This window comes from Mytilus edulis, chromosome 12 (assembly GCF_963676685.1).
Source record: "Mytilus edulis chromosome 12, xbMytEdul2.2, whole genome shotgun sequence".
Classification (NCBI taxonomy): domain Eukaryota; kingdom Metazoa; phylum Mollusca; class Bivalvia; order Mytilida; family Mytilidae; genus Mytilus; species Mytilus edulis.
Genome location: NC_092355.1, coordinates 91,517 through 114,590, shown reverse-complemented (window position 1 = coordinate 114,590; position 23,074 = coordinate 91,517). Strand labels below are relative to the sequence as shown.

Here is a 23,074-nt window from a genome sequence, read left to right as displayed (position 1 = left end):
AAGGGGGTAGGAGAAAGGAGAGGAAGGCTGGGAGAAAGAGAAAAAGTTGGAGAAAAAAAATAAAATATGAAAAAATAAAATATCTCTCTTTTTTGTGGTAAATTAAAGAAAATAAAATAATCATTAAAAAAAAATCATTTAACAACAGATATTAGCTCAGCACCTTTTTCTTTTTTTCATACTATGCCAGAAGAGTGTTACATTTTTAGAGTCATACAAAATTTGGGACTAACTTTGAAGTTTTGTAACTTACTTTGAGCTGGAGATGTTTCTCATGTTTCGTTTTTACAATCATGACAAATTTGGTAAACTTAATTTCTTTCTTCTAAAGATGTAATTTCTGATTGTCTCTCAAAGTTCAAACATGTGCCTTTCTTAACCATCATACGGCACATACAGTCAGGGGTACTACTTGTACAAGTGTATTTTATTTACTTGAAGAAGTAAAAAAAAATATACACATATAAGTAAATAAATAATGTTTGAATAATCTCCCCTTAATTTTCTAAAAAATTTACTTGTATAAGTAAATTTTTCTTACAATCCCACAAAAATCCTCAAGTTTTGAGATGTAAAATCATGCCTTTAATGAATTTTCCCAGGTTTGCTCAAATTTTTTCATTAAAGTTCAATGTTTCATCTCATTAATTCATCAAAGAAACTGATTGAGCAAAGATCTTGTATATTTGCGCAAGGCCTTCAAAAATTGCTCCTTTGGGGCTTGTAAATGAGCAGTGTTATGAAGATAACAGACAAATGGGATTTTCATTGTCCATGAAATTATACTTTAAATGATTAGTAAAGACATCTGTAAAGGGAACACAATTTAAAATTCTATTAGAGCAAAGAAATCTTAAGAATTCAAGAAAAGAAGAAAGGATGATTTTTTTACTTATACAAGTAAAAAATTCTGAATGCCTAAGGGACATAACTAAGCCATTTTTTTTTTACCTATACAAGTAAATAAAATTCACTTGTATAAGTATCCTACAAATTTACTTATATGTGTATATTTTTTTTTACTTCTTCAAGTAAATAAAATACACTTGTACAAGTAGTACCCCTGACTGACATAGAGGAACTTGGAAAATAAGGACAGATTAATGACAATTCATTCTTTCCCAAACATTGCAGACTGGTGTCAATAATTATCATTATTAATGAATTACGTTTACCTATTGTAAAACACTTCAATGACTTTGACAAAAGATTACAATGTAGACAAATGATTACAAGTGACTGGGAATAGAAAAACGTCATAATGACGTCAGCAAAATGATGTTTTTGACGCTTACAATACAAATGAAGATGTTTGATGAGGAGTGAAGTAATATAGCTGTCAAAACAAAGCAGATTTGTTATCAGATAAGTAAATTATATATATTTTGATTATATTTTTTTGCTGAATAACTATTTGTTGAAGCATTTTATAATAATTATTGATTAATTAAAATAAATATAAAACACCAGAAAGTAGCCTTTACATTTTACAGTGTTAGTTTAATGATTTCCATTCAGGAATAACTGATAGATTTGTACAATATATTGTATTTCAAGGTAAAAATAATTCATGCTTCAGCCACTCTTATGATTGTGTGTGGGTAAATTAAAAGGGGAAAAAGGGGGGTAGGTACATTATTTGAAATGTCATGAAAAGGCTGAAGTGATATTCATGTTATTAATCTTACTCTATTGATATTTTAATAAAAACAACATTTATTAAATTAAATTATTACATTGTATTATACCTGTTAGAAACTGTTTAATCTTGAGTGCTTATTTATAAAAACAAATATCAAGGACTTTTGATTCTTTGTGGAGTGATTTTTGATTTTGCAGGGGGAAACTCAGATGCATTTATTGATTAAAAGATTTGTTCAACTGTGAAGAATTTCAAGCAGAACAACTGCACCAAGATGTTATTTAGCATTTCTAGTTGGAAGTCCTGATACAGCAATTTTAATTACAGACAGGAAGAGAAGTTTACTTATGATAATAACACAAAAAATGAAAATTCAAAAAAATACTTTTAAATTATTTCATGAACTTTAGATGAACAGTTCATGAACTACAAGTGGACAGACAATGTTCATGAATTAAATTACTAATGAACAGTTCATAAACACAGTAGTTCATGTGTTCATGAATGATTCATGGACTGGTATGGTTCATGAACAAATTCATGAATCATTCATAAAAAAATTCATGAACTATACATGAACAGGACATGAACTACAAATGGACAAGCGTGTTCATGAACTATAAAATCATGAACAATTCATGAATAATAAAAGTTCAAGAACTATTTTTGTTCATGAACTTTAATGAACCAAAGAGTTCATGAACACTTTCTGTTCATGAATAGTTCATTATTCACTGGTTCATGAACGTGCTTGTCCATTTGTAGTTCATGTCTAGTTCATTAACTGTTCATGAATCTTTTATGAACAATTCATGAATTATGTTCATGAATCATTCATGAATCATCCATGAACATTCATGAACTATTCATAATCATTTCGCAGGGGAAAAGAACAAATTTCCAATATCCCCATACATTGCATATATTTTATATTTCCAAGGGCAATAACTACAAAAGTAATTTTTCATCTTCTTTAAAACAATCTATAAGTAACTGATTATCTTATTAAAGAAAATATAAATTGTATCATAAACAGACCTTCAAGGGCATTACTTATATAATATAATTTAAGTTTTATAAAATCTGGCAAGAAATGTACACTAAAACAAGCGCTAACAAGGCCATTTTCCATAAATTTAATATATCCAAGGGACATAACTCTCTTTAAACAGTTGATCAATCATTATAGGAAAGTTATCTTATGTGGGCCATTTGGCAACATTTGTTGTAGGATGAGAAAAGTATGCACTCAGTGTTCTAATTTTCAAATTAAGTTTAGATTTTCTCACTTATTTCAGTTTCAAATAAAACTGTAAATAAAATGATAAAATGTATAATACTGTAAATTCAGAAATTACTGTGTGTATTTATTATTGCGATTTTGATATTTTAGACTTTAATGTGATTTTATTTTTCTTAATATTGAGAAAAATCTTGTACGAAAATATAAAACACACGTGTCAAAAACCTAATAGACTCGTCCACTGGAAAAACAAGAATATTGGGTTAATCTGTTGTCTCGCATTCCCGTTTTTTTTATCCAAATGGATGATAATTTTTTTATTATCTATGAAACAAGATTATACCAAATGATTTGTTAATATTCAGTACTTTAACTTGATGCCTTCACCCTGTCCAAATTATTTGCGCAAACGACATTTCAAGGTCAGTTATAATTGATTTGTCTATTGTTAGAAACGTAAACTGGAAGTTTTATTTTTTCACAACAGAAAGTGTTATCAATTTTGTTAGTGGTTAATGCATTTCATTTCATAAAAAAAGAATATTTCAATTATTTTTCAGGGATAATACATTTGTTAGGGTAGGCAGGAATAAAAAAAAAAGCATGAAAAGTCAATTTTATTTTCATTCTGGAAATCAGCAAAATCGGGTTGGCGGATCCGTAAACCATCAAATTAAAAAAAAAAAATGGCCTTACTTTATACAAAAAAAATCAAAATGAAGTTTATATTAGGAAGCTAACCCTGTCACATTTTTCACAATAATAAAGACAGCGATAATTTATGGTTTTACAGTTATCTATTGAAGGAGGTGAAAATTAAGTAAATGATAATTTTGAACATCTCCGGAAAAATATACACTCTAATTCAGTAAATAGTTTTTCCTAAGTTCTACATCTAACTAATTCAAACACTAATGAGAGAGAGAGAGAGAGTGTGTGTGTGAGAGTTCTATGTAGTATTGTGAGAAGCATAAAGGATTAATGAAAATTAACATTTTCAATGTTGGTTTATAAAATTGTCTGGTAAGCAATCTCTTTTATTTCAGCATTACTCAATTATCGTTTCTTTAATTTTACACAGCTTGAACCTCAATATAGAATTAATAAAAAGAATCAGGTTTGAAGAATCAAAAAATAAAATGAAGATTTTCCTGCCTTGAGGCTTGATAATTCCCACATGTTAGGGGAAACTAACATTTTTCTTTCTTCAATTATAGTGCCTAACAAGATTTTGTGAGGTAGACGAAATTGACCTCAAAACGATCGTCTTGACATTTTGGGTCCCAAAATAGGTAGATCAGACATATTTTGACTTAACGGCTTCTTTAGTTTGGGATTAATTGCAATTAGTATGTTCCTATGAGACTGAAAAATCATATTTTTTGTAAGATAAATAATATTTTTTCCTGGCGTAGCCGTGCGTAAAATGTATTTTGGCATTTCTCTTCGAAAAATGACTTTTTGATTGGAATAAAACTTCTTATTTGTAAACTTTTTCTGTTTTTCTCCACAATTGCCTATTAAAAAAGTAATTTATCTACTGTGTATTTGGAGAAAATTGTGAAAATAGGAGAATTGGCAATTCTTACCTTCGTACCTATACTTTCATTGATAAAACATAACATGGACTCATCCAGTGTCCAGTTTGAAGGTCATTTTAGTTACTGTTACATTCTAACTCGAATAATTACAGCGCCCCCTTATGGTCATTGTCCTCCAGAGTTAATGGAGTGATTGAAGTGATCGTAATATAACGACTGGATTACTCGGGTTAGTCACATTCATGCACATTCTGATTTAATCAATAGTCATGTATGAAAAGCAAAAACAGTTAGAAGGTAAACTGTTATAATTTAATCCAATCAAATTGCGTTATTTTCAATAACAATGACCGGTCCACATCAAAATAAGTAATAGGGGTAAATTGGGTAGGGAGAAAATGTAAGATATTCAAAGTTAATTTTTTTGCAATAACGAATAAAAAATTGTCAACCAAAAGTTTTGCTATCATTTCATAAACATGTTGTTCTGTGTTGGTACAGTTATCGAAACTTTCATGTGTGTATTTAAGGCAATACAAAGTTTGGGCTTCAAAAGTCCACATAATTATTGACTTTATACAGAAAATTCATCCTTTTAAAACATAAAATGTTTCACAAACAATATGTGACTACAAAGTAAAATCATTTCTCAAAACACTGCAAAAAATTTCATTTCGATTGGTATAGTGGTATTGTTATAACGTGCGTTGAAATGAACAGTGGTATAGCATCGAATTCCCTCACAAAATCTTGTTAGGCACTATAATATGAGTAGGAATTAAATCTAGGTCAACTTGTAATTGTTACAACTAAAAAAATAACAAGAGATTTTAAATTTGTACAATTAACAAAATTAATGTATAATTTCCTCAATTTCACAAAACTGATTAAAGTAGCAAACACATTATTGCTTTAATGTCCAACACCAAAGTCAGTATATAACTATATTATAAACCTAACAATTAGACATACATTTAGACAAACATATCTAGCATGTGTATAATAAAAATATATACTATATTCTGAGTACATTAGCAGGATATAAGGAATTCAATCTACAGTCTCTAAGATAGAAATCAAAACACAGGTTATAGTTAAATATTCCAAGTAATAACGAAGTCACTAGCCAAGAGAAGTCTTGAGCTGAGAAATGTTAGAAAATCACACCCTGACCAGCCACACAGACAAAACTTGGTAAACAGTGAAACAATAAGACATACACAATTAAAACAGGACAGGCTAGCTCAAACAAACTCTTGGTTAATTCACAGAATAAATAGCCAGCCAACAACAACCTTGACTCACAATTCTCAAATGGATCTCTAGGTGGTTTTCTTATCTGTGATAATGTTTCCTCCAATGTAGGAACACCTTCACATATAGCAAAAGGGTAACTCCTCCTGGGTGGTGGAGGAGTTAGTGCCCTTGGTATATTTTGCTGAACTGTTATAATACGCCGTGGCAACCTTGATGAGACTGCTTCAGGGAAATCACTATCAGAACTCTTATGTTAGGCAGAAAAAGAAAAAGAACTGTGTTATTATAGAAACTAGAAATCGTACATGCTCTTTTTAGTTTATATTCGGCTGAAAGCTTATCTCAAAATGAAAATTCCAAGTAATATATCTGTAACTTTTAATAAGGCAATTGTATTTAAACAGTCAGGATACCATTATTTTGAACATAGAAAAATCCAGATATAGAAAATCTCAGATGAGTTTATTGTCTTTTGGCTTTTGATAGTTTTATGTAAAATATGCAAATTATCCAAGTGCCCAACCTCAGATCTGGTCAGATATTCCCTTGAAAAATTGAAAATTGTAAATTACCTGTTCAGGTAGTGTTTTGTGTTTCAGACCACCCAATTTTTGTCACAAATTTTACTTCTGATTTTTCATAATAAGAGATCAACTTTCAGTAAATATTGTGCAACTAAACATATTTATGCTGTAGACATACTCACAACATATCCCCATATAAACCTTACCTGCATGAGTGTAGGCTGTTCTAACATTTAGTCCTACAAGTGTTTGAGCAATGTTGGCTGATCCTTCGTGTAGCGCCACCTGTAGACGATGTTTTAAATCATCTTGTGTTAACGATCGTCTTAATGACATGATTTGATGGTTATACATTCCGTCTTCCTCATTACACTATGTAGCAGGTTAGGAAAAGCAAGAAAATAGAAAATATAGCAAACTATGAATAGCCCAAATTATGTAGAGTGGAAAATCCAAATCTATAATTAGCAACCATACACAAACTATAACCAGCCCAATTATAGTTGAAATTCCATTCTTATAATTAGCAAAAAATATACAAACTACAGTTTTATACAATTCTTGCTCACACTAAGCCCTAAAAAAATATGGTTTAACTTCGATGAGAATTTTGCCTCATTTTAAAACAACATAGTTAAACAACCAAATTAATATAATCAAAGAAAAATTCTGATGCCTGTTCCCTTAATTGCCATTTCTTTGCAAAAGCTTCATTATAATTTCAAGTTTATGGAAGCTATAGGTAAGCAAAATTGTAAAAAGTAAAAATTAGAGAATCTTGATTTTAACAACACTATTTTTAGGACAAAAATATTAAAGACAGCTATAGCCCTGTGTACAAATTATTTTTTTCTGAATTAATAAAGGCCATAATAAATGAAAAAAAATATTTACTGAAAGAAATGTCATTTATGTGAGAATTAACTATTAAATAATTGAATGGTGAAAATTTTCAAAATCTTAACATTTTGCAATTATTATAGTATCGCCTCTACAAGAGTTCTCATACAGTACAAACTCAGATAAGAAGATTGCTGTGCTAATTTACTCAAAATCATGTAGCACATTTTACTATGTTCAAAGTCCACATAACTTTTTTATTCCATTTTCCACCATAATATAGCTACATAATGTCTTAATACTTTATATTTAGGGTAGTCCAAGATGTGCTGTCAAAATGTAAGAAATTCTCTGAACTTTCTAGCAAGCAAATATCTATATAGCATTACAAACCAAATTCCACTTTAATCTGTCATAAAAATAATCATTGACTATTTGGATTTTCTGAAAATCTGTGTTACAAATTATAGCCAAAAATAGTTGTAGTTGAAAACATTTTGTTTCACTTAAATCGAAAAAAAATCCAAGCCAGTCTTTTTTTTTTTAGGAAAGCACCCATCACCCATTTAACACACATAACATTGCACTCTAATTAAGCATCTTAAAATATACAGCTTATATATTTTGACATAATATAACACTTTCACAATTATAAATCTGTATATACTCCGACCTCTTTGAAATGAAGCATATGGGGAACAATCATTAAACAAAAGTGTTTGTGTGAAGCACTTCTTCTAATTTCAATAATATCCTTTTAGTGTATCACACTGGTTAGATAATGAGGAATAAAACTTTCGCCCACATGTTAGCTTATCATTCTCTTTGAATTGACTTTAATATTTTTGAATAAATCATTAAACATTTTCTATGTCAAACAATCCACAAAAATTTTCATTTTACTGTTATTTGTTCAACATTAATATCAAAATATTAGTTGTTTTATCATTAAACTTAAACAAAACACGAAAACAACAAATCAACAACAAATGACAGTCCAAAATTAAGACCTAAAAAACCATTTACAAGTTAGGGTTGTTAAACAAAAATCATTCAGTTTTTAATTACTGTGGAATCATTATTATTTGTAGGATAACCATTTTTTATGGAGTTTGTGGTCAATGGTGGACTTAATATTCAAGTGTTCAACAGAACAAAAATGTTCTATAGGCTTGTACGCAGACTTTGGCAAAACCACAAAATAAAATATCCATCAAAATGCAAGTTTTCCTTAAAATCTTCCATCATTGTCCTCCTTAATCCATTATAATTACCGATCGTGCAAGTGGTGTATAGCCAGTCAAGGTCATTAAAATCTTCCATCGTTGTCCTCCTCAATCCATAATAATTACCGACCGTGCAAGTGGTGTATAGCCAGTCAAGGTCATTAAAATCTTCCATCGTTGTCCTCCTCAATCTATTATAATTACCGACCGTGCAAGTGGTGTATAGCCAGTCAAGGTCATTAAAATCTTCCATCGTTGTCCTCCTCAATCCATTATAATTACCCACCATGCAAGTGGTGTATAGCCAGTCAAGGTCATTAAAATCTTCCATCGTTGTCCTCCTCAATCTATTATAATTACCGACCGTGCCAGTGGTGTATAGTCATTCAAGGTCATTAAAATCTTTCATCGTTGTCCTCCTTAATCCATTATAATTACCTACTGTGCAAGTGGTGTATAGCCATTCAAGGTCATTAAAATCTTCCATCTTTGTCTTCCTCAATCCATTATAATTACCGACCTTGCAAGTGGTGTATAGCCAGTCAAGGTCATTAAAATCTTCCATCGTTGTCCTCCTCAATCCATTATAATTACCGACCGTGCAAGTGGTGTATAGCCAGTCAAGGTCATTAAAATCTTCCATCGTTGTCCTCCTCAATCTATTATAATTACCGACCGTGCCAGTGGTGTATAGTCATTCAAGGTCATTAAAATCTTTCATCGTTGTCCTCCTTAATCCATTATAATTACCTACTGTGCAAGTGGTGTATAGCCATTCAAGGTCATTAAAATCTTCCATCTTTGTCCTCCTCAATCCATTATAATTACCGACCTTGCAAGTGGTGTATAGCCAGTCAAGGTCATTAAAATCTTCCATCTTTGTCCTCCTCAATCTATTATAATTACCGACCTTGAAAGTGGTGTATAGCCAGTCAAGGTCATTAAAATCTTCCATCGTTGTCCTCCTCAATCCATAAAAATTGATACCCATGAAAATAATGATTCCACAGTAAATCTCAAGAGGATACAACAACAGAGTATTTAGCTGGTTCATTTAATATTATTCATCATACTCTTGTAAGTTTTCCTGTTTACATTGTTTTACATTTTGTCAAGCAGAGGACAAGTTCTATAGATGACTATCAGGTATGAGTTTGTATCATTGTTGAAGGTTGTGAGTTTCTTAAATCCACTTTATTTGTACTGTGGACAGTTGTCTCATTGACCATCATATCACATTTCCTTATTTCTATATTTGAGACATATGCTGTTGAAGTGACATGGGTGCTGATATAAAAAAAAGCTAAAAAAACAAGGCAACAATGACAAACTGTGAAACAAATGAGTGAACTTTACAATTCTGCAACACAAGATAAATATTAGCTCACATACAACAGCCAAACAATGGTATTACCTGTAGTCGAGGTTCTGGGGTCTAGAAGAGATAAAATTAACACTTATCTGTGGTCAAGAAAAAATATTGACCCCTGCATGGTCAAGAACAAATATTGACCCCTTCTCCCCTGCATGGTCAAGAACAAATATTGACCCCTTCTCCCCCTGCGTGGTCAAGAACAAATATTAACACCTTCTCCCCCTGCGTGGTCAAGAACAAATATTGACCCCTTCTCGCCCTGTTAAGTCAAGAACAAATATTGACCCCCTTCTTGCCCTGCGTGGTCAAGATCAATTATTGACCCCTTCTCCCCCTGTGTAGTCAAGAACAAATATTGACCTCTTCTCCCTCTGCATAGTCAAGAGTAAATATTGACCTCTTCTCCCCTTGCATGGTCAAGAACAAATATTGACCTCTTCTCCCCCTGTGTAGTCAAAAACAAATATTCACCTCTTCTCCCCTTGTGTAGTCAAGAACAAATATTGACCCCTTCTTCCCCTGTGTAGTCAAGAACAAAAATTGACCCCTTCTCCCCCTGCGTGGTCAAGATCAATTATTGACCCCTTCTCCCCTTGCATGGTCAAGAACAAGTATTGACCCCTTCTCTCCCTGCATGGTCAAGAACAAGTATTGACCCCTTCTCCCCCTGTGTAGTCAAGAACAAATATTGACCCCCTTCTTGCCCTGTGTAGTAAAGAACAAATATTGACCCCTTCTCCCCCTGCATGGTCAAGAACAAATATTGACCCCTTCTCATCCTGTGTAGTCAAGAACAAATATTGACCTCTTCTTCCCCTGCATGGTCAAGAACAAATATTGACCTCTTCTCCCCTTGTATGGTCAAGAGCAAAACTATTGTCCTATTCTCCCCCTGCATGGTCAAGAACAAATATTGACCCCTTCTCCCCTTGTGTAGCTATATATATATGGTCAAGAGCAAAACTATTGTCCTCTTCTCCCCCTGCGTGGTCAAGAACAAATATTGACCCCTTCTCCCCCTGTGTAGCTATATATATATATATGGTCAAGAGCAAAACTATTGTCCTCTTCTCCCCCTGCATGGTCAAGAACAAATATTGACCCCTTCTCCCCCTGTATAGTAAGGTAACTTATAACACCCCCATTATAAGTAGTACAGATTGTGCATTCTTATTCAATCAGTTGAATTGTCTTATAGTAATTGTCTTAAAAGTAATATGCTCAAAATACAATTCATGTAAATTTCATTTTCTTGTAACTGCTAATGCTAGTTAAACGATGCATTACACTATTATACTGATCCTACATACAAGATATAATTATAAATTCTATGATCTTAAAGCAATTGGAGTGATCTCCCCTCATGCAAGGTGATTCCTGTAAACCAACTTATTTTTGGGGATACTTTAATTGGATTGTGTTTGACCCTTTGTAGCCCATTTCGCAGCGATTTAATCTTGCGATTCTCAAATTAATAATTGATGTAGTTAAGAAGTTTTACATATTTGTGACAATTTATATATTATCGAAATTTTTCCTCTTTGCAAAAGTTGGGAAAATTAATTGCATGTGAAAATAGGTTGGTTTACAGTAAATTACACTAAAATCCTATATCAAGTTAGGCCAAAGCAATTAAATTCTGTACCAATTTAGGCAAAGCAATGATTGTTTTACCCATTTTATAAATAATATAAACTGCAAAGTACTGATATCTCATGATAAATACACTGAAGGAAAATACTAAAATCTATCCATGCAATTAAAATTTTATACTAAGTTATATTCATGCAAATAGATTGTAAGCTTACAGGATTGAGGTAATTAGGAATGTTATCAAATTAGGCCATTCTAATTACATTATTTAGCAACTGTGTTGTTGCAATATTTAATTAAATATACAATTGCTGCCACCAAATGTTATGTAACAAACAATGGGGGGTTAGACTAAATTTCATAAACATACTCTTTTTTCAAATAAAGGTGGAGGTTGTCTCTGTCTGTTTATATAGTCCATCATTTGGTCATATGACTAGTAAAATATTATATAGTGTGTAATAAAAGGTAAGAAGTTGAAATAAAAATAGACAGATTTTAATCTTAAATTATTGTAGAGAAATCAATATTATTAAGGGATTAAAACTGAAACAAAAAAACAAATTCCTTTTTTTAGCATAGTCCTTAAATTAATTTAGTGTTCTAATGAAAATATTTTCCTTAAAAATAAATCAATTTAACTGCCTAGAACAGTGAAAAAATTCTCCAAATATTCATTTCCTAATTATCTAAACTTACAAAGAAAGCTAATTCTCTTTGTTTATCCTCCTCTGTTCTTTTCTTCATATCAGCCATTCTCTGAGGGAAAAATAAATAATACATGTAAAAAACATATACTGTGGATTCATTTATTTTCGTGGGTATCAATTTTCGTGGATTGAGAAAAACTTGCATATTCGTGGATATTTAATTTCGTGGTTTTGCTGAAGTCTGCATACAAACCTATAGAAAAATTATCATTCGTTGAATATTTAATTTCGTGGTTTGACTGTGCCCACGAAATCCACGAAAATTGGTATCCAACGAATAATAATGAATCCACAGTATATTTTTAGTTCAAAAATAGTTTTATCACCTATGTAAATATTCCAGAAGCCATTTAGGTATATTCCATAATAAGCTAATGTAAATTATATACTTTGAATTCCTTTATTTTTGTAGGCACCAATTTTCTTGGATTGAGGAAAACTTAAATTTTAAGGATATTTTTTTTCAGGGTTTTGTCAAAGTTTGCATACAAACAGATAACCACTAAATCAACATACATTTTTTGTGTGCATGAATATATATTAGGGATGTCAACTCAGAGAGGATGTAATAACCGAGTACTCCTTAAATTTTCCCGAGTGATACTGGAGTACTTGCTTGTTAAAACATTTACAAAATGGAAACACAAAATTTTTACCTTTTGAGCTCTTTCTATACTCCTTTCTTCAGCAAAACATGGTATACCTCCATTTTTCCTCCCTTCATATTTACTAACAAAATGGTTGTCCTTCTTTTGATTTCTCATAAATTTCTCAAAACTGGTTGTTGTCTGGAGAATAATGAATTCAATGTAGAATAAAAACAAAACAAAAATCAAAATTTTTTATATTTTTTCATTTTGTAGAACCCATGCAATCATTGGTTTGTTAAAATGAAGGATTCCGAGATGTGATGGGGAGGCAGAAGTGCAATGGTCAAGCTGAGGTGCGATGGCAACACTGAAATGTGATGGTCTGTTCACTGATGTGCAATGGTCTGTTCACTGATGTGCAATGGTCTATCAAACACCATGATAGCAAGTTTAAAATTATATAGATTATTTTGAGAAGTACATGTAGATTAATTCTGTGCGGACAGACAAGCCAATACTGAGTATTTGATGTAGATTAATTCTGTGCGGACAGACAAGGGAATACTGAGTATTTGATGTAGATTAATTCTGTGCGGACAGACAAGCGAATACGGAGTATTTGATGTAGATTAATTCTGTGCGGACAGACAAGCGAATACGGAGTATTTGATGTAGATTAATTCTGTGCGGACAGACAAGCGAATACGGAGTATTTGATGTAGATTAATTCTGTGCGGACAGACAAGCGAATACTGAGTATTTGATGTAGATTAATTCTGTGCGGACAGACAAGCGAATACTGAGTATTTGATGTAGATTAATTCTGTGCGGACAGACAAGGGAATACGGAGTATTTGATGTAGATTAATTCTGTGCGGACAGACAAGCCAATACTGAGTATTTGATGTTCTGAGTATTTGATGTAGATTAATTCTGTGCAGACAGACAAGCGAATACTGAGTATTTGATCTTAATAGACCACTCAATTACAGTGACAAAGCCCTTGTAAATGTATGAAAAGTCTTACTCACACCTCTCTTTGGGATAAATATAAGCAATGCATCACACAAAAAATGTCATTTGAGATCCCTTATTAATTGATGAGGAAATTATTATCAATTTTTGTTATCCTTAATAGCATTATAGTTTCAAAGAATTCATTTGAGATCCAACAGAAATGTAAGATACAAAAGAAAAATCAAATTTTTGTGATCCCTTAAATTGGCAATATAAATATAATGCTACGCTGATCTCAGCCTGATACGACTGCAGATCCCTCAGAAATGTAAGATACAATTGGAAAATCACATTTTATGATCCCTTGGCAATACAATAAAATATTTTGTAATCTTTAATAGCAATGCATGAACAAATACAATTTTGCAATATATGATAAAAATGTGTGAGAAAATCTGAATTTATGAACTTAATAGCAATGTATGACTAAAAGTGATTAACATTTCTTTACATATTATTATATGATAAATACATTTTTAAATATCACTCTTACAGTGTTAGTATAACTATTTATTTATTAGATGAAAACTTCCAGCTATGTTAAAATTTATAAGTAGTTCACCAAAAAGAAAAACAAATAACCATCGCAGAAAAAACTTACAAACATAAATTTTATAAATACATGATTTTAAACTGAACAAGAAGAAAAAGATCTAGCGACCAGCCAACTAACTAAGAGATAGAAGAAACCCTATAGATACCAAGACTCTACCAGAGAAAAACACCTTTGACTATTGACTACTCTTACTGGTTTTAAGTCTGAAGAGACTAATTCAGTAACGGCTACCGGAGAAAAGGACCTTTGACCATTGACTACTCTTACTGGTTTCAAATCTAAAAAGACTAAATTAGTAATGGCTACCAGATAAAAGGACCTTTGACCATTGACTATTCTTACTGGTTTCAAGTCTACGGAAACTAATTTAGTGGTTGGTAAAGACGAGGGTCTTTTGTTTTTCATTGGTTTAACCTTAGGGAGCCGTGTACGAAGTTGAAACTGTGAAATAAAATGTGAAAATTATTTATCCATCATTTTTTTAATAAGCAAATTGTGTTTACAAAAGTCATTTTTTTTCTCTTAATATTATACTACCATTTTCATTTCAATGGTTCAATATAACTTTCAAAAATCCTGAATTTTTACCCGTATATTCAAAGACTTTTAAATAAGTTTTAAAACAAGTTATTCACAAACAATAATTCTAATTTCACAAATATACAATAGTGAAAACATAATATATCAATAAACAAGAGTTTGTCTATAGGACACCACTACCCACACATCATAACAATTCTATATAGATGTTCCACAAAATCAAAACTATCATTTCTAATATACCTTAAAGAGGCTAGAGGGTACAAAAATTTCAGGAAAAAAATAAACATTTCTTTTTTCATTACAAATTTTATTATTATTACTTGTAATTAGTTGTTACTTTTTCATTTGGTACAAAATCATCCAAAAAAATCAATTTGTTTTGGCCCAAATTTTCAAAATGTAAACATATCATTGAAAAAGCTCCCAATTATCTCCCTTTTGTGCAAAAATGTGATTTTTTTGGACTTAAATTGAAATATCTTTTTTAACTCTTCAGTGATCTATATTTTTTATTATTTGTTCAAATAAGCTGTATCACAGAAAATAAAACTTCCTATTGTATTATGGAAAATAAATGAATTTCAAGTATAAAACGTACGTCAAATTCTGTAGAAAATAAATGAATTCTCAGTGTACTCAGTAAATTCCAAGAATAATTGAATTCCCAGTGTATAACGTCAAATTACATGGAAATAAATGAATTCCAAGTATGAAATGTTGAATTCCCAGTGTACTACATCAAGTGACAAGGAAAATATGTGAATACCCAGTGTACTTTGTTGAATTCCATGGAAACAAATGAATTCCCAGAATACTACGTTGAATTACAAGGAAAATAAAAGAATTTCCAGTGTACTACATCAAGTTACAAGGAAAACATGTGAATACCCAGTGTACTTTGTCGAATTCCATGGAAATAATTGAATTCCTGAGTGTACTACATCAAATTACAAGGAAAAAATGTGAATACCCTGTGTTACAACAACACCTAGACATTATAAGTGTTTTACTATTCAATCCAAACAACACTTGGTCAACAACACCTAGACATTATAAGTGTTTTACTATTCAATCCAAACAACACTTGGTCAATACTATAATCATGCTGTACCACTTTACATGCAAACATTAACAAACAGTTTTACCTTAGCCCTCTCAAGTACAAGAGCTCCCCGAAAAACCTAAAATTAACAAAGTAGTTTGAACATTACTAAAAATAATTTCTTTGTTAAATAGTTATTGCTATGAACATATTTACACTTTTGTCCCAAGTTTGAGTCCTGTTATATTTCATACAAGCATAGAACTGTATATTAGTAATCAAAATAACACAATAGTTTACAAATCTATATTAGTGCAGAAAGCCGTCATTTTAAAACCAAGTCTGTTGTGACAGCAAAACTTCATAGAATAATAACTAAATAAAGTTAGTAGATAATAAGGGAGATAATCAATCAAAGTAAGACTGTAAAAGGGGAGATAATCAAAGGCAATAGGCAAAGGAGGAAAAAAAGAAAAGAGAAAGTCCACAAAACAATAAAAACAGAAACTAAAGATATTAAAACGCCCCCCCCAAAAAAAAATAAATAAAAAAAATTCATGTAATCACGAAGGGTAACAAACAACTGAAGAGTTCTTATTAACTATGCCGTAATCCTCAAGTTAAAAAAAAAAAATATTTGAAAGGTTAAAATATTTTATGAAAAATTTCATTTAATGAAGGAAAGAAAATAACAGTCTGCATCTAAATTAAATTGTAACTCCTTCCTCAGCCAGCAAACATATAACCTTCTTCTACGAGTATGTCACCTGTCTATAACAAAGATGTCACCTGATTCTACAACCTGACTAATCTAATCATTGCTAATAGGTAAGAGGATACTTGCATTCTTTAACGGTAATAAACAAGGCTAAAATATCAATTTTAAATCTGTCAAAAATAAATGCCAGGTTATCTCCCTTAAAGTCAGGGATATATAATAATTTGATTAAAAAATCTTTATGTTATCAGCAATGATTTAAAACTAAATAGCATATTCTAACAGATAAAATCAACGAGGTAGTCCAAACATTATGATATTTTTCCTTTAGATTAATTAACCAATTTGTTGACCCCCTTTTCCCTAATTCCTGCATCATGCGCATTGCATTGATGTGGTGTATATGACTGGTAAAGCAAGGAATCCCACTTCAACCATTCCTAGGGATTTTGTTCTGTACTTTGTCATTAGGTGTAAACTGTTTTTACTTGTTGAACACTCACTGACTTTTAAGATGAAGAACAGCAATTAAAGCTTATTTTGTCAAGTGTATGTAGTGATTTTATGTTATGAATTAGTGTAAATTCAGTAATACTGAATCATTGACATACAAACAAGCAATACTAGTAATGAAATAACACATACGCACATAATGATATGTTTACAGCTAAAATTTTAATTGCAAATGCTTAAGTTCATCTAAACTCTTTAAAACACTATTCTATAAATTCTATAACGAAAAATAGTGTGATTTTATAGCACACTTCAATGTATTTAATTGTCACTCATCTGTCCAAGTTCACAAATTTAAAATTCCCAACACCTTTCCCAACATCTGTCTTTTTTGTATGAGCAAGAAGACTAGAGTTACTTTCTCTTGGAAGTAATCTATTGAACTGGTTCCCAGTTTGAAACCATGTTTTATTACGTTTAATTTGTGTAAAGGTGTTGTTAACATTTAAATCTAATGTAAATGTCTTTGGTTTCACATCAATCACTTCTTCATTTGATTTATCTCCCTTTAAAGATTTCTCCTTGTGAACTTTCCATTCCTGAGTAACCTCAGATCCTACTTCTTTACAGTGTATGAATGTTGGTGGTGGGTAGATCTGAGTTCTATCTGATTTCATGTTCCACATTTTAGATAAACTATTGATTTGACTGTCCTCAACATTTGGTTTCTTATTTTTATTTCTTTCAGTGACAGTCATTTTTCGAATTTTCATCATATGGTCTTGAGACAGCAAAATTAAGGGTCCACTTGAAAAAGGTCCACTTGATAAAGACCCACCTGATTTATTTTCAATTCCAAATTTAACAAGTGGAAGATATTGTGGGTTTTGTTTATTAACAAAACATTTCTTGCCCAAAAATGGTTTTGCTTTCACAACATCCAAATCAGATGGACTGTATTTTAGACCTTTGTCAAGTTTTGACAGTTTGACGGGTTTAGTTTGTCTCACAGATGGGACAGCACTTATAAATCTAGGAAATGTTTTATTATATTTTACAGCTACGTCTAGAACACCAGAACTACAAGATTTTACCAGCGGTGCTTTCTGCCCACGTGCAGCATGAAAATACACAACACTTAATCAGACCACATATAGTTCAAAGGTCAAATAAAACACATATTTAATTACACACAACAATTCATGTGTACAAGCTAAATATAGTTCAAAGATCAAACAAGGTTAATAAAATTAGGGGTGCCAGCTATAGCATCCAGTGTAAAATTCAAAGATTAAACAGAAGTTTAAAAGTTAAACAAAACATGTAGGAGAAAAAAAACCACTCAAATTATTAAATGTATACAACAGACATTGATTGCAAGAAAGCATTCCAAAATATAATGTTCAGGATTATCAGGTTACCACTGTACATATAGCAATGGAAATATATGTCATAATGTATAATGTTCAAGATTATCAATTGTAAGCAATAAACATAGCAATGTGAAAAGGTTAATATGTTCATAATGTATAAAAATGATATTATAATACTTCAAAATATTGGAGGGGCTTTACTTGCAGTGCAAACTCTCTATCATGTAAAAATTTACAATTGTTTTTAAAGTAACCAAATATTTTACAGTTATTCAAAGATTTACTACTGTAAATTCAGAAATTATTGCGTGCATTTATTATTGCGATTTTGTCATTTTAGACTAAAATGCGGTTTTATTTTTGCGATATTCAGAAAAATCCTGTTAAATTCATTTAAAAAATTTCAAAATGCAAGTTTAAATTATTGCGATTATAAAAATATAACCCTGTCGCATTTTTCCCATTAATAAAATCATCGCAATAATTTCTGAATTAACAGTAATAAAAACATGACGAATGAAATAAACAAACCATCTGCAAGTCTTTGCCACAACCCCAAGTTACAAAATGAAGTGGAGATAACTCTTACCTGCTTTGATAGAGATTTATCTCCTTTATCTCTGTCACTCAACTCTGAACAGGCAGGTATATTAGGTAAGGCCTGATGTTAAAAGGTCAAAGGTCAAAGGTCAAAATCCAGAACATCATGCAAGTTGAAGGTTCAAAGTAAAATAAAAAAAGACAGAAAAATACATTAATAAGCAGAAAGATAATAAAACTTGTAATTGCACAACTTTTCATGTTTATAATCAGCATTTGAATCTTTTTTTTCCAAATCTAATTTTTATTATTTTGATAGGATGTTTATCAAGAAAAATTCAAATAATGAAGCACAAACTGTGTGCAATTACATTGTTAATATGTTACACATGCAGAAAACATTTCATTCCTCCTTTCATAATTGAGTTATTTCCCTTTGAATAATATTGGACTGAAAAGACTGATCTCTACAACATTGTAGATAATTATTTTAGTAATAGGGATCAAGAAAATTCATTTACATTTAATGTCAAAATAAACTTTTCATGTCCGTGATTTAAAATAAGCTACTTATTAGTTCAACCAGTCATCACTCAAGGGAGATAATTAGTGTTCTCTCCAAGGGAAATAACTACTGTGCTATGAAAAGAGGAATTTTATCAATTATGTAATAAAACTTTAGCTTAGGATAACTAGTATAAATATATATATATATGCATGCACTATTATTAAAGGAAAACTGATTGTTTTTATTCTTAACCTGGTTCCACTCAGGTATTTGATTGGAGTCACTTATATGTAAACAAATTATACAAATAATAATATAGATCTATATACATAAGATTTACTTAGAAGTTGATATGAGAATAGATTAGATTAATATAAGGAAAATTCCATATGTAAATTTGAGGCAAGGAGAACTTAACATAGCTGATCTAAACACTAAGAACTTTACATCACTTTCTAAACACTTTTCTGCATTTTGGTAACCTGTATATTTAGATAGAAACACTGAATTTCAGCCAAACAACTGGCAATCTCATTAGGCAAACTAAGAGTTATGTCCCTTCTTTTTAGCCAAAACAGCTCATAATCATGAATGTTATTTAATAATAAGTATATTATATAAGAATATATCCTATAAGAAATTTTAATACCAATATATACTGATAATAAGATGACAGTATTACAGAGTACAAGATGTGGGTTTTCAAGTCAGTATTTAATCAGATAATAGAAGTAAGAAAGTTTGTTTGTTATTAATAATGGGGAGATAATTTAGTAAATTTTCCATGATTTTAGTTTTGAAAGATAATAATCCCACCTCCTCAGTTAAAAACTAAGACATGTCATAGGATCAATCCAATCTAAGGTCATACTAAAAATATGATAAATTACTCAAGGTCATACTTCAAATGTGTTATATTACTCAAGGTTATACTAAAAATATGATATACTACTCATTTGAAAGTCAGTAAATCATTCTTTTTAATTTTTAAACTATTTATTTCTTCCTGACATGTTTTAAAGGTAGAATGCGAAAGAGCGTTTTCCATCTTTTTTTGCAATCATTCCAAAATGTCAAAATAAGAAAATGAAGAAAATGAATATTCTCAAAGAAAATTTCAGCTTTAATGGTCAAGTTATGTTCAAGAAACATGATTTGAATGTTGACCTTAGATTGTCTGACCAGCATGTCATTATAAGTATGAATTCAACTACCTGTTCTGCTGGGAATATTGGTGTCAACTCCTGATAATATCAAATAGCAAGAAGGTCATAAGTCAAAATATTACAAAGGTATCTATTACACTGTAAACCAACTAATATTTCCTAGCAATTTATTTTGCTGAAGGTCATTTTATTTTGCTGAAGGTCATTTTATTACAGAAGTATACTACTGTAAATCAACTATAAATATTTCCCAGCAATTGGTTAAGGTCATTCAAGGTCAAATTATTACAATATTGTATTACTGCAAATCAACTAATAGTTCAAAACAAGGTTAATTTATCATAAAAGTTATGACATCTTCACAGATACTATCACATTTAGCCCTTTTTAACCCACTTCCCAGAGACAAAAGTTATGACATCTTCACAGATACTATCACATTTAGCCCTTTGTAACCCACTTCCCAGAGACAAAAGTTATGACATCTTCACAGATACTATCACATTTAGCCCTTTCTAACCCACTTCCTAGAGACAAGTTATGACATCTTCACAGATACTATCACATTTAGCCCTTTGTAACCCACTTCCCAGAGACAAAAGTTATGACATCTTCACAGATACTATCACATTTAGCCCTTTCTAACCTACTTCCCAGAGACAAAAGTTATGACATCTTCACAGATACTATCACATTTAGCCCTTTCTAACCCACTTCCCAGAGACAAAAGTTATGACATCTTCACAGATACTATCACATTTAGCCCTTTCTAACCCACTTCCTAGAGACAAGTTATGACATCTTCACAGATACTATCACATTTAGCCCTTTGTAACCCACTTCCCAGAGACAAAAGTTATGACATCTTCACAGATACTATCACATTTAGCCCTTTCTAACCCACTTCCTAGAGACAAGTTATGACATCTTCACAGATACTATCACATTTAGCCCTTTCTAACCCACTTCCCAGAGACAAAAGTTATGACATCTTCACAGATACTATCACATTTAGCCCTTTCTAACCCACTTCCCAGAGACAAAAGTTATGACATCTTCACAGATACTATCACATTTAGCCCTTTCTAACCCACTTCCCAGAGACAAAAGTTATGACATCTTCACAGATACTATCACATTTAGCCCTTTCTAACCCACTTCCCAGAGACAAAAGTTATGACATCTTCACAGATACTATCACATTTAGCCCTTTGTAACCCACTTCCCAGAGACAAAAGTTATGACATCTTCACAGATACTATCACATTTAGCCCTTTGTAACCCACTTCCCAGAGACAAAAGTTATGACATCTTCACAGATACTATCCCATTTAGCCCTTTCTAACCCACTTCCCAGAGACAAAAGTTATGACATCTTCACAGATACTATCCCATTTAGCCCTTTCTAACCCACTTCCCAGAGACAAAAGTTATGACATCTTCACAGATACTATCACATTTAGCCCTTTCTAACCCACTTCCCAGAGATTGAATTTCATGATTTTCAAATATTTAATGAATGTCGATTATTTATTTTGAATTTATAGAACCATAAAATTAATTTTTGACTCTTAACATTTTACATAATTGGCTTCGCAGATTATTCAATGTAAAGAGTCAAGAATTAATTTTATGGTTCTATAAATTCAAAAGAAATAATAGCCATTCATTATAAATAACTTTCTATCAAAAATAAGGCTCAAAGAACTTTTTATATTATTTAAATTAACAATAACAACGTACACACATGTTGGTGTTTGAATACATGTCAGAGTGGGCGTGTCGCCATACAAATTGATAACACTGAAAATAAAAGTAATACTTTTAACCAATCAGAAGACAGTAAATACACTCAATTTATTTGTTTTCAATGAATTAAATATTAAAAAATATTAAATATTCAATTGTCACATGCATGTGCCAATTTATTGGGGTCATATTTTTACTCGCCAAAGCCATGAAAATAAAATGCTAGCAAAAATTAATTGATTTACAGTATAGCAAAACTACATCAGATTTCATGCATAATTTAAAACTACAATAATCCACGACACTAGGTTCAGTTATAAAACACGCCATTACGTACAGGTATCTAAAAACAAAAATCATACCGTAAGAGACTTAGAACGAACTTCTTCTTGTTTTTTATCAGATGAACCAGAGCCATTTTTTCTATCTGCCTGCTCTCTATCCCTCTGCTTTCGAGACTTCCGTTTCTTTTTCTTTGATTTTGATTCAATAATCTTCATTTCTGGTTCAGATTCACTGTCACTGTCACTAGAACTGTTAATAGATAAAATGCATAATGGTTTATTTTTTACTGTAAACAGATAGCAAATATTATGGTTTTCATTTTTGATAGAAAACATAATATTTATCATTTTTTATTGTAAACGAATAGAAAACATAGTTGTTATCATTTTTTTATAATGAACATATAGCAAAGATAATGGTTATTATTTTTTACTGTAAATAGATAGCTTACATAATGGTTTTCCTTTTTGTATGTGAACAGATAGAAAACATAATGATTATCAGGAAATAGACAGAAAGAACCATTGATACAAAATTATTGCATTACAATGGTGATTGTGTGCATTCTACCTTCCATTACACA

General features: G+C 31.0%; 1 protein-coding gene across 13 annotated transcripts in view; it reads right to left on the bottom strand.

Annotated features, from left to right (window-relative positions):
- Positions 1-23,074, bottom strand: part of LOC139499351 (cytosolic carboxypeptidase 2-like) — a 123,735-nt gene that overhangs the window by 9,826 nt on the left and 90,835 nt on the right. For 5 of the 13 annotated variants that reach the window (XM_071288022.1, XM_071288023.1, XM_071288024.1 and 2 more), the window contains 9 exons: positions 22,569-22,740; positions 20,506-20,535; positions 18,833-18,904; positions 15,803-15,838; positions 12,608-12,739; positions 11,941-12,000; positions 11,612-11,677; positions 9,688-9,708; positions 5,732-5,930 (listed from right to left, as the gene is read on the bottom strand). In XM_071288022.1, the coding sequence (XP_071144123.1) occupies positions 5,732-5,930; positions 9,688-9,708; positions 11,612-11,677; positions 11,941-12,000; positions 12,608-12,739; positions 15,803-15,838; positions 18,833-18,904; positions 20,506-20,535; positions 22,569-22,740 (788 nt within the window). Of the gene's footprint in view, positions 1-5,731; positions 5,931-6,413; positions 6,580-9,687; positions 9,709-11,611; positions 11,678-11,940; positions 12,001-12,607; positions 12,740-15,802; positions 15,839-18,832; positions 18,905-20,505; positions 20,536-22,568; positions 22,741-23,074 lie in introns of all 13 variants that reach the window. The other 8 variants (XM_071288033.1, XM_071288034.1, XM_071288025.1 and 5 more) reach the window with 6 other exon arrangements.